General features: G+C 40.7%; 1 protein-coding gene across 1 annotated transcript in view; it reads right to left on the minus strand.

The window, feature by feature from the left end:
* The window catches only part of NPSR1 (neuropeptide S receptor 1), an 82,481-nt gene that overhangs the window by 48,091 nt on the left and 18,247 nt on the right, over positions 1 to 16,143 (minus strand). The window contains exons 4-5 of the mRNA XM_085876534.1: positions 6,191 to 6,294; positions 5,229 to 5,322 (exon numbers count right to left, since the gene is read on the minus strand). Coding sequence (XP_085732660.1) covers positions 5,229 to 5,322; positions 6,191 to 6,294 — 198 coding nt within the window. The remainder of the gene's footprint in view (positions 1 to 5,228; positions 5,323 to 6,190; positions 6,295 to 16,143) is intronic.

Genomic DNA, 16,143 nt, shown 5'->3' on the forward strand with positions numbered 1-16,143 from the left:
CAAGCAGTGTACCACTATCTCTTGTCATCGTCAATTCTGTCCCATGATTTTTATTACCCCCATTAATCTTTCCTAACTGAACCACTTTATTTGAGAGTTTCCATTTCCTCCCTCCCCTCTCTTCCTGTTTGTTCATTCCCTTGATGTTTGTTCTGGTGTCAGTTCTTCCTTGCTCTTCCATGAGCCTCGCTCTTGTAAAGAAAAAAAATAGGGGCAATTTCCCCGTGTCACTCACTTGGTAGTGGCTAAATAAGAAAACCAAGGAACCAATGGTAGGCGTGGATAACCCACAAAATATTTAATGGAGAATAAAGTAAATACCGATGGATATTTTTTTTAATGCAGTGAACAAACTTTGGTAGATCACGGGTGAGGGAGGTTGTGGTTAAGTTTCATCGAAATCATGTATGTAGTTTCTGAGAAGAAATCTCACACCTATTTTGGGGCGGAAACCACCTCTCACCCTGTGAATCTCCTTAGACCCTGATTAGCTCACCTGGAACGCTGTTTTAGGGAGCTTATGGGATGGCACGTCGTCTGTCCGTCCATCCGTCCACAAATACTTGCAACTTCTTCTCTGATGCTACACATATGATTTAGATGAAACATTACCACAACCTTAATCACCCTGTATGTACCAAAGTTTGTTCATGGCATTAAAAAAAATAATAAAAAGTCCGAAGGGAGTTTACAGGATGCCCCCCAAAATAGGTATTTGCTATCACATTGGTTCATTGGTACATTTTCCTGATTCTGTCCCACATTGACTTCCTCCTCAGTGTCATTATTATACCAGGTGAGCGCACAGGGGTATTGCCCCTATTTTTTTCAAATAGCGTGAACAAACTTTGGTACATCACACGCGACGAAGGTTGTGGTGAAGTTTCATCGCAATTGTGCGTGTGGTTTTGGAAAAGAAAGTAAATACATATTTTGGGGGGCAACTCTCACCTTGGACCCTGCGTACCCCAAATTTTTTTTAATGTCGTGCACAAATTTTGGAACATCATGGGTAATGAAGGTTGTGGTCGTTTCATCAGAATTGCATGTGTAGTTTCTGAGAAGAAAGCAAATACCTATTTTTGGGGCACCCCCCCCCCTCCCCACCCGCCAGTAGACCCCTCCAGGGTCCGATTTTTTATTAATGCCGTGAGCAAACTTTGATACATACCGGGTGATGAAGGTTGTTGTTAAATTTAATTAAAATCGTGTGTGGAGTTTGAGAGAAGAAGTTGCCAGTGTTTGTGGACGGACAGACGGGCGACACGCCATCCCATAAGCTCCCCGGAACTACATTCCAGGTGAGCTAAAAATGATTGGAAATCATTCAGGATGAGTGTTGACTGGTTCATAATTGTAAAAGGTAGAATGTTGGATAAGTTAGATCACAATCAAATGCCATGTTATAGTATTGTGTGCAAACTACTCATCCATCATACTAAGTAAGCTGTGCCAGTATGAACTTCCTCAGTCTGACAGTTACAAAATATAAGCACCATGGAGAACTGAAATTTTATATAAAACAGACGTACAAACAAACAAACAAAATTAGTGGTTAATGACGTGCAGGGCTGACAGGATGGCTTTGAGGTATCCACACTCACCTATAAGTCGTCAAGTCTGGGTTTAAATCCCGACTCAGCCATACACTATCATCCCGGGGTATCACAAGAATCATCACGATTCATAAATGTGTGTGTCGTCCCTCGGATGGATGTTAAACTGGGCATCCCACCTGCTGACATTGGCTGATGGACGTGAAAGATCCTATGGTGTTCTGCACGAACAGTAGACGAGTTTTCACCAGAACCCAGCTTCTTCGCTCTCTGCGGATCTGGATAAAATCGCAAACTGGTCCAATTACGAGGAACATGTCTTTCAATCCTGACAAATCGCACACTCACGATGTCTGTCCAAAAGGACCGTTTGGACCCCCCCCCACCCCCTCCCATCTACTTTCTCAACAATCCTCTGGAAGAAGTCCTTTCATTCAAGCTTCTGGGCCTCACCATCTGCCCTGCCCTTCACCTTTCTTGGCTTCACGCAGTGGAAACCAAGGCATTTAGGATCATTGGTGTCTTCCACGGTGAGGCTGAGTCTTTAGGCCTCTCACTCTCTCACCACAGGCAGGTCAGGGGTCTTTCTGTCTTCTACAGTCTCCTCTCCGGTCTCACCCTCTGTCTGCGATATGTCCCCCCCCCCCGCTCTGTCTGCGATATGCCCCCCCCAACCCCATATTTCCATCGGGCGCTCAAAGTCTGCCAGCAACCACCTTCTGGTAAAACTACCAAAATCACGAATCACTGCTCACCTTCACTCTTTAATTCCTCTTTTTCTCCACCTTTGGAATAAACTCCCACACTCTCTTCAATCCCATTCTTCCCTCCAAGTCTTCAAAACAGCTGTTCACTACCACCTCTTACCTTTGCCCATCCAAAACCATGATCTTTTCTACCCCCATTAATCCACCCCAAAACCACCTCCTTCAAATTCCCTGCTTTCCTTCCTGAAAGTCCCTATAATGTCCATCTTGTATACCCCGTGTTCCCCGCCCCATCCCTCTCCCTTCCACAGATCTCCTCATGTCTCTGTTCCCCACTGTTTTGTCCTCGTTTTTTTTTGTTTTCCTACCCCTCTTGTCTCCTGACCCCCTGACCCCCCACCCCCCCTTCTAGTGCATTGTGTGTTAGCGCTCATACGAGCCTCGACAATGAAAACAAAAAAAAAGAAAAAAGAAAAAAAACCAAAACAAAATATAAATTCCTTCCCTAACTACTGCTGGGAGAGGGATGGTAAACCATCCAGCATGACCCCTGACTAAGAAACTGCTTTGGCGGAACCAATGCTCTGTAACGCAGACTATGGTACTGTACATCAGTCAGTCAATGACATGCAAATGAGGATTCTTTAACATTGACTCCTTGGATAATCAAAAGCAAAGTCATGAAGAGGAAAAATAAAGTTAAATTAAGCGTGAAAAGAGTACATCAATGGGAATGTAAAAGTTGTGAATGGGAAGGAGAAAAGATAATGTGAAAAAGGCACGAATCGCAGATGAAGTTCCAAGTCCAGGGACGTGGGTTAACCGAGTCAGGAGTTTTCTCAAAACGACCACGATGACGAACCTGAACTCAAGCAGTTGACAAGATGCTCACGTTTCGGAAGACTTACACGTGACCCACAAAAATAGCGGGTCCAATTATTGACTTTCAGAGCCGCAGATCATAAACTATGCATTTGTACGGTGCATCATTAATGCCAGATTCTGTATTCTCTTTTTAATTAACATGGTGCTGGCTTTTTTCATTTTTTTTTTTTTTGATACAAAATGTAGGCTCCTGGAAGAGCAAGGTCATGTGCCGCGAGGGCAAAAAGGCAACTGGCTGATAGTGCGGCCATGGGGGGAAAACAATTGGACACAAAAGGACACAAAATTGGACGAGCAAGGAAATTAATGAACAGAAAAAGAGGATGATCAGGGGGAAGGAACACACAGTGACCTACAAGTAAGATGGTTCGGTTAGGTTAAGTAGGATTAATGAATGTAAAATATTTTAAGTGCGGATGAGGGGTGACGTGAGATGATTGGTGACGTGAGATGATTGTGAACCACCTGCTTGAAGTCCTGGAGGGAAAAGAGGGACTAAACAGCCTCCAGAGGCAGCCACACAATCTGGAAAAAAAGAGGAACAAAAGTGGAGGTTCACGGAAAGCATGTATTTTGGGAGTTTAATGAGGAGGGGGTTATTGGAAGAATGTCCTGGAGATGGTGGGGTAGGGTCAAATGACTGAAAGAGAGACTGAGACAGAGACAAAGCAGAGTGCACTAGACTGGAGAAGAGGTGGTAATTAAAACAGAGAGACTCCCGAAATGCCAGCGATATAAGAGCAACAGGCCTTGTGCATCACATAACATGCCGTTTAAACCTTAAAACGCAGTAGCAGTCCCCTAAACTAGCACCATGTTAATTAAAAAAAACAAAAACAACGCAATGCTAATTATACCCCATGTTAATTTTAAAAATACTCTTTTTTTTTCCTGTGTACATTTGAAAAACGTTTTTGTGTGACATTTAGTCTCTCCCTGAATACACGTATTGAAACACGAAAATAAGGCGTCGACACCAATTACCGGGTTACATGTTGCGGACGCTCCATGGTTAAACGTGTCACAGCTGTGAAAAGGTACATGCGACGTTGACGTTTCTTGGCAGATTTACTGATTTCTCCGAATGGCCCACAGGGAGGTCCCGATAAGCCTCGTTACCCCCTGCTTGAAAATAACATTATGCGTTGCTGTGTTCCAGTTTGGCGAGTAAGGACAGACACGAGTGGCACAGCATGTGTGAGAGAGCACATGGGCTCACAAGAGGCCACACACAAACTCAAACCAAGCAACCAGTTCGTCCTCTTGTCAGTTGTTGTGGTGATGTTGGTTTGTGATATATATATATATATATATATATATATATATATATATATATATATATATATATATATATATATATATATATATATATATATATATATATACAGCTTGGCTGCTCGGGTTCAAAAGATTAAATATGTTCAATCCCATTGTTGTTTTTAAAATTGGTCTTACAAATGGGAGAAAATGGAACAAAAGAGTTGGGTGAGCCTAGATTTTGAGAGTTTATCACCCAAAAGGGCCAATATCAAAGGAAAGGGAGGATGAGAGGAGAGACAAAAGGAGGGAGTGGCATGGAGGTGGAGTTGAGATAGAAGGGAAAAACATTTGGGAGAAGATAGGAGTGTGGGAAGGGAAGTGAAGAAGGATTTACAGGCCAAAGTGAAGAAGGGGAGTAAGGTTCAAAATTCTGCCATTTATGTACGTAATTAAAAGATATACATGGTGTACGTAACACTGTCTTTTTTTTTTTCTATCAACCTTTTGTTGAAGAGGGTGGGGGGTGGAGCACATGCAGCCGAACGTTTGTCATTCTGTTATTGATATTTCGACATTTCAAAACTGTGTAGGACATTAATTGTGACAAAACAATTTTGCATTTCAGAAATATGCCCTTTTTTTTCACATTCCCTTAATCCAGTTCCATGTATGTATTTAATTCTTGTGCAGCTGATGTCAATTGTCATAAGTGCAACTTATCCATCTTTGCACTTACACAGCTGGATAGAAACACAAAAAGGCCTCACATTATTGCGTAAAGAGTGCCGCAACCTTCCTGTGCACACCAGGATAACCTTACCGCCCTTGAAGAGCTTCATGGGATGCACGATGGCCATGTATCGGTCGATACTCAGCGAAACCAGTACGTATGTTGACGCGTAGAGCAGGACAACCTGATGCGGCAGAAAAAGCAACTTCGAAGTGAAAAGTTGAGAAACTTCAGTTGTAACTTTTAATGCAGCAGCTTGCACGAGGTACAGTGCCCTGTAGAAAATTTCCGTTGTATTTATATAGTCACCAGTCAAAAATAATAAACAGAATGCAATCCATCACTGCAATGATCACGTGGAATTTTCGGTCACTAGGTAGTGAACAGTATTCATTTGATAACATTGCAAAAAGCACAAGGATCTAAGTGATTGTCCCAACGTTGGACAGTCTTGGCAAACACCTGACTTTGGTCGAATGTCAACAGTCTCCAAGGCCAACCATCTTTTTCTATCCATAAGCCAATGTTGAACAAATGTTGACAATGTGAGTACCACTCATCACAACGTTGGTTCAATGTAGTTGTGACATCTGGGTATTGGCTTTGGGAATGGATATATTTTCAGGTTTTTTTTCTTTTTTGATAGTTTGCTTTGAACTTTGAACTCTCCAAAATACCTTTTGATGCAATTACATTCACTACTCTAATACTGTATAAATGGTACCACCCTTAATTTTTCTCGAGATTTGATGGAAATCTCATGAGACATTACAAGACATTTACATAAGAACAGATACCATCAGATGTCATTTAGTTGGTTATCCATGATGTGTCCATGCAAAAAGGCATTCCAAGTGGCAGCAAAAGGCAATCTGAATTTTGTTTTGGACTTGTAAATGTGTGAACTTCCCTACTTTACAACAAATGACTTTCAAATTGACAGTCATATCAATAGAGGACAAATTTCTCAATCATAGCCATCTGTTATCTTTCCAAAAACAGTGTATAAGGTAACTGCATGCAAGGTAATTTAGTAAGGTAACTGTACGCACCTGAAAGTACTTAACTAGACGACAAACGAGATCACTGGCCAAGAACTCTCCTGTAAACCTCCAGATGATGTTTGATAAGATGTTAACCAGGCCAGTGAGAATGTCTGTGGAAGAGAATTTGAGAGTGAAGTAGGTGTGTGTGTGTGTGTGTGTGTGTGTGTGTGTGTGTGTGTGTGTGTGTGTGTGTGTGTGTGTGTGTGTGTGTGTGTGTGTGTGTGTGTGTGTGCGTGTGTGTGTGTGTAAAAGTTTTATACATTGTAAGTTAAATGTAGATGTATAGTGGGGTGAAAAGGATGGGATGGCATCAATCACTATTGGATTAACATGAAATGTCACATCAAAATCATCACTGGAAATGCAAGCAGATCAGCTTGCGATGACTCTCCCACATTCCATATCAAAGTATCAATTTCGCAAAGAGCAAAGAACCGAAGCATCTACACTCTACAGGATCAACCAACCATCCTCTGCTTCTGCAGATATTTCTGGATTTTACAAGTCAAGCGGTCAGTGTCGACGCCATGCTGTTTCTTTAACACTAATCCTGGAGTCACTGCACCAAATGCTGTGATAACAGCTCCCTGGAATACATTTCGGAAGGAAATCGAACACAAATGGGGGCCATTCAGCTCAACATGCCTGCACGAACACCATACCAATTTATCTACACAAGACCAAAGGAAGAAAATGAAAATTTTAAATGAATGAATTCTAAAAAAAAAAATTTTTTATATTTTTATTTTTGAAAGTTTTTATCGTTTTTTTTTTTGTATTCTCTTTTCTTTTTCTTCTTCCCCTCAGGGGAGGGAGCATGGGGTTGGTTAAAAACATACAATATCAACCACACAACACCCCTTGACAAGACCCCCAACAGCACTCCGTACACATGCACACAATCACCCATCAATACTCTCGGTTGCATCTTATCTGGACCCGGAGCTTTATCTTCTCTTAGATTTCCTAGCTGTTCCTTTACTTCCTCCACACCAACCTGGATCATCTGTAAAACCCTTTTCTCAACTCCTCCATAGATACTCTCAGCTATTGGCAATTCTCCTGACTGTTCTTCTGTAAAAGTTGAAGAAAAATATCCGTTTAATAAGCCTGCTATCTCACTTTCATCACTAACCACTCTCCCGGTGCTATTCCTCAATGGGCCCACACTGGTCCGGACCTGTTCTTTTCTCCTCATTCACTGAAATAATGCCTTGTTATTATGTTTCATGGTTCTTATTATGCTTTTAGCCATGTCCGTTTCATACCCTCTTATGGCTTGCCGAGTTATTTTCTTCACTTTCCTCTGTTTACTCCGATAATGATATAAATCGAACTCCAGTCCTGTTATTTTAAACCTAATAAATTCCTTCTGCTTCTCCTTAATAGCGTTCCTTATCTCACTGTTCAACCACCCTGGTCTCTTTCTGTTTCTAGTTTTACACCTCATTGGAATGTACTTACTCTGCACTCGACACATTCGGTCCTTGAAGGTTTCCCATTTCTCTGATGCTGATTGTCCTGTTGTTAGAGTCTCCCAATCTACATCACCCAATTCTCTCATACCCTCAACGTTTGCCTTCCTGAAATCTAATAGCTTTACTCTACTATCCAGAACGCTAACCCTTAACAGAATCTTTGCACACACAAAGTTTTGGTCACTTGCTGCTAAATGAATGAATTTTAAAAAATGAATTAAAAAAAACTAAAGGTAAAGAAACTGATCAAGTCGAATGCTGATGGTAATGTGGACCCTCTATCTCATTGCAGAGCAGTGGTTGGGTTTGGTCTGCTGTTCAGAATGGACACAGGGAACATGCCAGAACTCCAGCGCTCACTCATGCCACAGAGAGAAGCACCATCTAGGGGTGCTAGAAGGGTGTGTGCACTGAGAACATGCTCTGGAGACAATGAGCGGCACGAACCAGAATCGAAAATAGAGTTCACACCTCTATGACAGGTCATTCCTTCCAGCTATCACACTTGCCGAGAACAGCATACATGAGGACAATGCCTATACATATATATATATATATATATATATATATGTATGTATATATATATATATGTATGTATATATATATATATATATATATATATATATGTATGTATATATATATATATATATATATATATATATATATATATATATATATATATATATATATATATATATATATATATATATATATATATATATATATATATATATATATATATATATATATATATATATATGAGCCTGGTGTTGGCGCAGTGGTTAGGGCAGCGGCTTGGGATCCAAAAGGTCCTGAGTTCAAGCCCCGTTGGGCCACTGAATTAATACACCAGGGGGTTGACTCAGCCTGTCATCCTTCCGAGGTCGGCGAAATGAGTACCAGTATACTGGGCCGGTGTATACCCCGGTTAATATAGGTGTACCATATCCCTGTGTCGTAAGAGGCGACCAGGGTTGTGTCAGGAAGGGCATCCGGCGTAAAACATGTGCCAAATGTCGATGCGGATCATACGGATGATCCGCTGTGGCAACCCCTAACGGGAGCAGCCGAAAGAAGAAGAAGATGTATATATATATATATATATATATATATATATATATATATATATATATATATATATATATATATATATATATATATATATATATATATATATATGTATATATACTCATTATGTGTTTGTATCATGAGCGCAGACATTTGTTTATGTTTTCCTCTAAATATAAAAAAGAAAATTAAAACACCCCAAATTAAGAATATAAAGAAGTAAACAAATGTGACAGAAATGGGGGAGGTGAAACAAATGGGGGATGGAACCTGTCCAATGGTGAAGTGTGCTGGCAGCTGCCTGAAATGGCTGTCCCTCAATGAATGAATAAATTAATCGATCAATCTATCACCCTTTTTCAAATGAATTTTCTCAATTTGGCTCTGACTCCCACCTCCTTGCAGACATGCAATAAATAGATAACCACCCATACCACCTCATATTTATGCATTTAAAGATTAGTAGTGAAATCTGGTGATGTGGGGGTTGCATGGCAAAGGAACCTTCGGCCCACATCTTGCACAATTGTAACACACACACACACACACACACACACACACACACACACACACACACACACACACACACACACACACACACACACACACACACACACACACACACACACACACACTATAATATATGCATGGGAGGGGGCTGGATAGCCAGTTCGTGTCGGGCTTAGGCAAAAATCTTACTGCAGCTGACCCCAACAGAAGTAAGATGAATAATATTTATATGATGTCACAATGGCGAAACTGCAAATGCCGAATGCACAAATGTCACAGGTGGAAACCCTCACATAATTTCCTCATTCTGCTTTAAACTCAATCTTGCTCTATGGTCATTCCAGCATCATTCCAATCACAAATTAATACAACAAAATACAAACACTCGTGAGGTAAACGAATACAGACACCATTCTCACATGACACCCAACACAGATGAATATGCCGGCAAGAAAGGGCGGACACAAAACACTTCGTACGGATCGAAAATTGAAATATTGTGTTGAAAAATTTATGAAACCCCCACCCACCTTAGAGTGGATAGAAGCAGGGTTGGTCGGGTGGAAACTCAAAATCACAATTGTTTTTATATCATCAAACCAGCGAATGTTTCTGCCGAACCCATGATTGTGTTTACTTGCGGATCGGGAGCAGTATCAAAAGTCAAAATCATAATTGTAATGAGGTATTTCTGAAACCTCCCACCCACCTTAGGACATCTGCTGGGACCCCAAAAGGTTCCACAGAAGGTTTGAGAGAGCTTGCCCCAAAACTGAGGGGGTAGTTTGGAGACAGATAGAAAAGCCTTTCATTTGAAACGGCAAAGGGGCTTACCTTGTGCAGCCTTTCATGGTTGCTTTATGCAGCGTTCTTTGGCTGGAAGAGCATGGGAAGAGTCGCTTCATTTACATAATCCTAATCACTTGTGTTTAATTGATTAGGGGAGACCTCAAAAATAATTGGTGGTTGAATTCAGTGACCTGAAATGAAAATCCTCTTCAAATTTCAAGTCAATCGGTTGAAAATTGAGGATTTTAGAACAACAACCTTAGTTGTTGACCTTGGGCCGATGCTGACCTTTTGGTCCATGTTGAACTCAAAAATAATTGGCTGGTTGAATTCAGTGACATGAAATATAATTCCTCTTCAAATTTCAAGTCAATCGGATAAAAATGGAGGAAATTAGAAATCCCACCTAAGTTGTTGACCTTTAGCTTATGTTGGCCTTTTGGTCAATGTTGACCTCAAAAATAATTGGCTGGTTGAATTCAGTGTCCTGAAATATAAATCCTCTTTAAATTTCAAGTCAATCAGATGAAAATTGAGGTTTTAGAAATCCCCCCTAAGTTGTTGACCTTTGTTCTATGTTGACCTTTTGACCTCAAAAACAATATACTTCTTCGTTATGACAAACTCTACCATGTGGTGAAGTTTCGTGAAGATCGGTTGAAAATTGTGACCTATAGGCAACAATGGCAGACAAACAGATAGCCGACAGACAGAGCCAGAAAAGCAAAATCGACGAACCAATATACTTGAAAAATCTTCGATTTTGCAAGTTACAAACGGACAAACAAACGGAATCAAATCCAATACCCTCTCCTTCAGTGAAGGTAAATATTGGATTCCATAGTTAGTCCACATTTTCAATTTATTAGGTACAAAGTTTTTTGAAGTATTGTTTAATTATCAAGTTGGAAAAGAGTCGACTCGCATGAAATAAACCCTATTTTATACACCCGGGAACATGAAAAAATATAATTCGACTACAGTTTAACCACTAACTTCAGTTTTCAGTCATTGTACTTTGACTAAGTAATAATAAATAACTACTTCCCAAGCAGGGACACGTGGAAATTCCACATAATGTAAAATGTGACTTCAACGCGTCAACTCTTCTCCCCCTTCTTTCTCTCACTCCTCCTCCCACCCACTCTCCTCCTCTCCGCTTCTCTAATCCTCTCCTCCTCTCCTTACCAGATACATTCAAAACAGGTATTAAAATGCATTTTTCTCTTAAAACACCAATATTCAAACTATTTTCTCACCTTTTGCTGAAACTGAGTCTTAAATCATCTTAGCAATGATGAAAAATGAAATCACCTATCGATTTAGAGTTAAGATAAAGCCATGAGAGAGTCAGAAAGTGTGAGCCTGATAAAAGAGACTTAAGAGGCCTCAGACCTATATGGAGTAAACAAAATGGCGGTGATTTGATTTTGAAGCCCCTCCCTGAACGGGGGAAGTCCCAGACTGAACGGACAGACACACTGGAGGAGAGTATTATTGTGTAGATTAGATATACATTTGCAAAATAATGGAAATATAAATATATTTTACCCACTTCCTCAGAGGATCACAACACTCTCCTTTCCTGCCCTATCTCCTCACATGCAGTCAGTCAAGTCAGTACTTGTTGGATCTTATCTATAAAAACCCAACTCCCTTTCCCCAAACTGACCTTATCCACTCTAACCATCCTTCCTCATCTGGGTAGGAATTTTGTTATAACCTTAACTAACATATAAAGACGATGAAACCAAATTAACAATGTACGATTCCATCGTCTCACAAAAATAAACCTTCACAAAACCCTTATCCCTGATGCATGGAGGTCTGGCCATCCATAGTTAAAGCTGATTGAAGGTGATTGGAGAAATGACTATTGTCCTTGTATTCTTCCTTGTCCTTGACATCTTCTTAGCCATCCTGCCAGCCCAATTCTCTTAAGGCACGTCAAATTTTCAATTGCAAAATATAATGTGTTTGCATGCAATACCTCAATCCAGGTCTCAGGCAATTCACTCTCCCAGCAGTGGTGACTTTGTGAGCTCTCTATTTTATTAAGTTTACATCAGGTCTTGCTCCCCCTCCCCTCTCCTTTATTAGGTTGTATGTGTTCCTCAAGAAATCCTTGTCTGCTGGTTAAAGTCTGCTTGAAGAAACCTTGGCTAACGTCTTCACATTAAAAGGCAAACATGTTATTGCAATCAATTTGTGGCAGGTAAGTGTCCAATTGAATGCTTTATGGTTATTGAGAAAAGTCAAACGAGGCAATGTCGAATGAATGCTTCTCACAGGTGTATTTGGTGCACACCAGTTGGTAATGTTATTTGTCTGGCATGAAGCACGATTCATCAACAGTTGTGACGTCAACACAGAAAGCTTCATTATGGTTTCAAATTTCAAAAGCTTTCCATGCGACAAGATAAGTTAACACGAGAGGACTTCAGACATCGTCATAAAGAGTAAGGGAAAAGGTACATAATTGTGTGTTCCATAGTTATGGTAAATTCGGCATTTGAAGATTCTGCCAATTTTGAGAAGCAAATAAAATACAACACACAAGAGAATGAAAAAGGAGGTTAAAACGAAGGGGAGGATAAATGGTTGGAATAATGATGCACGAGGTATTTTTGTTTAAGAAACAAAAGGAATTTTTTTTGGGGGGGGGTGGTGGCAAAGGGAGTCTTTCCAGAATTATGGTCATAAGCTAAAGAGAAAGCAAAGTTTGTCATAGGAAATGTAGGAATTGAAGCTTCCTTCGCTCGAAGGTAGAGAGGCTATAAAGGGAGGAATTGCAAATGATAACATGATCGGTAAGAACAGGAAGGGAGAAATAATTAGAGGAAGGGAAATGTTTAAAAAAAATTAAATTTCATCACCAGGAGTTGTCTACATACACATGTTGTCTACAGAGCTCCGTAAAACCAATTGTTATACATGACACTATGTAAATATTGTTGTGGAATTCACTCCAAGGGGTTAACACTGCTTAGTATAGTTTCAATAGTTCCTTAGTAAATGTCTTGGAGCAAGCATGAGGTAATTAATTGTGATATTAGATACGAGTCGTTATATGTAATAGATATATGACATCCACCACCTCCTAATGTATGTGTCTAAAAATTACCCTTCCTGTGTGTCTTCATTTTATGTTGCCCTTTGTAACCTGTCTATGTTGTTTTTCGTGTTTTACTATGCTGTCGGCACTAGTTTCGGCATAGAGATGGCGTCATTCCTGTTCAAGAGGGAAGATGGAAGACCTTGCCTGATTGGCAAGTCATGAGGGGCAGTTCTCCCCTATCAAATGGGGCCCTGGACCAATTGTGAGTGAGAGGAGAGGGGCGCGTAAAATCATGGATGATGCACGGGGTGGAGGTTTTCAAAGTGGTTGTGATGAGCAGAAGTGAGTAGTTGTCCGGAATCAGCCTGGGGGAAAGCTGTGCTTCTTCATTCATGCCGCCATGCCAAAACCATGCCCCGCCAGTACCAAAGCCATGCCCTATCTTCTCCTCTGGGCCTAGAAACACGGGATGCAGTAGCCATTCTCCCTGCCCGAGCAAGCCGGGACTGTGCTTGGATCTTCCTGCAGTATTCTGCCGGGAGTACCAAATATTTCTGTCTTGTGGATTCCCTCGGTCCTCTATCATGGAATGAGGATGGGCCCAGTGAAGACTTTAGGTATTTAAGGATCCCCATCAGATCAGTGTTTTGTGGGTGCGTATGTGTCGGAAGAGGGTAAGGGGTTTTATTTATTGACATCATTCATGACATTGCTTGTGTATCTCCCCCCCCCTCCTGTAACCATTGTTGTTGTAATTAAATATACCTGGTCTCTGGGAGAATTTGGGTCATTGTGTTCACTGTTGTAATCAGGAAAGTCCCTTGAGGGTTCATTGGCAATGGCCATTAACGCCGTATATCCAGACTGTGCTGAGCATCTCATCGGCTCACTGAGCCATTAGAAACCAAGTGCACAGTACCAATTTACCTAATGCCCGACTGATGCCACCAGTCCAACCAGCACCTGTAATCTGGACAGGGACAACCAACCCTGCTGGTCATTATGGTCACTTTGAAGCGACCCGCCGGGATCACCCCAGACAACTGTGTGGCTACAATAGGCCAGGGGCCAGACCCAATTTCTGGTGGGCTTTGCTACTTTGTCTGCTAGAAAATTTTTCATTGCTGTCAGGTGTTAAGCCCATGGGGGTAGACTATCGCCAGAGTGGATGTAGATTCTGAAAGTGATGCAAATTTTTTTTTATTGAGAAATAAAGTCTGCTCATGCATTGACCTCTGTGTTCATTTTATACATTTGTTTGTGCAGAAAATTTAACTTAAGAATGTCTGGACGACGATTTAATGTCTAACTTATAAATCTTTCATTCTTCGATATGAACCACAAATCAATGGTGTAGAAAATATACAATGGATTGATCGAAAATGTACTCATGACTAATGGAAACAGCTCAAATATGATATAAATATATGTGTGTACATAATTGTTTGGTGGGATGGAAAAAAAATTAAGTCATTTTCAAATTTTGATCTGAATTCTCTCTGTTTTTGTTGTTAGATTGCTAAAAAGAGAAATAATAAACATATGCATGGAATTGATGTCCAGTGAGTGCCCAGGGAAATAACATGAACATAATTGTGATGAAATCTGCAATTGATAAGAGGTTAAAAAAGACGACATAAGGAAAGAGGAAAAATAACAATACATTGTCTAAAATAAAATTTGATCACACACAAAAAAGATGCAAAAAGGAAGAAGATTTGAAATTTTGTCATATTTTGAAAAAAAAAAGAGATGGAGAGAGAGATCATGATCTGAGATCATAATTTCTGTCAAATTCCAAACCCCATTATCATACATACATACATACCATACATTGGGACCATACTCTGTATAGAGCATTGGTGCTGCCAAAGCAGTCTCCTGGGCTATTGGGCACAATCCTGGACGGGTCGCCACTCCGACGCAGGATACTAGAATGGCTATTTGAAACCAGAATTATGCGAAATGGGGATCGGTCAATGTAGCAGAGGGTCATCCACTCAAGGAGGAAAAATCCACAGTTCTACGAAGCACTGACCAGCACACAGGCAGCAGTGCACAAGTCTGAATGGTCGATCAGTGGAATATGGCATGATAGGGCTATTGAACAATCTCTGAACAAGGACTGTGGAAAGTATACTTGCATAAACATCAGAGAAAAGGCACTGTCAAAGTATCACTTAACTGCACACCTTAAGTTACAGTGATAACATTGTTACAGCGTAACAGTGATAACAATGGAGATGAGTGATGTTGATTAAATATTCAAATGCCATCCACAAATAAACTACTGTAGAGCACATACTTGCGGGTGTATATGCAGTCAAAGACAGTGACAGTAGTTTCTGAGATAATGATAAATCCATTTCAAATTGACAAAGGAACAAGCTCACAGAACAAGCAAACACTTATAAATACAGTGGCTCCAGATAATGTGACAATGACTCAATCAAGTGAGAGAGAATTCAGCAATTTTAACGATTTTAATGAGTTCATATCTGGTATGTTGCAAACTGGTAATAAAGACTTTTTTTTGGAAATGTGGTCGAGGCTCATGGAAGAGCTAGCACACCGAATGGATCAAGACGTAACAGACAAAAACAGGATGTAAAATTTGCATGTATGGGGTGGATAAGATGGATACAGAGGATGCCTGTGGTGGACAAGATGGGTGCAGAGGGAAACTCCAAGGAGGGAAAATTGTAATGAGGGGTGGGGGGGGAGGGGGAGGGAAACAAAGGGAGAAAAGATCATAGTTTTGGATTGGGGACAATGTTACATGGTGGTGAACACCTGTCTTGAAGACCTTGAAGGAAGAATGAGATTGAGGAGGATGTGGAAGTTGATTCCACAGGTGGGGAAAAAAGGAACAAATGAGTGGAGGTCAGCAGTGATCCTGGATTTAGGTAGTTTCACCACAAGGGGGTTTGAAGGTGAACTGTGTGTGCCCTGCAGAAACCTGGGGATGGGGTGGGGAGTAACAGAGCACAGAAAGAGCAAAGGGTGCAAGACCATAAAGGGGGGCAGTCAAAGACAGAGAGACCACTGCCCTGTCT

The sequence above is a fragment of the Eptatretus burgeri genome, chromosome 4 (genome assembly GCF_056783735.1).
Source record: "Eptatretus burgeri isolate ZD-2024b chromosome 4, Ebu_testis_v1, whole genome shotgun sequence".
Classification (NCBI taxonomy): domain Eukaryota; kingdom Metazoa; phylum Chordata; class Myxini; order Myxiniformes; family Myxinidae; genus Eptatretus; species Eptatretus burgeri.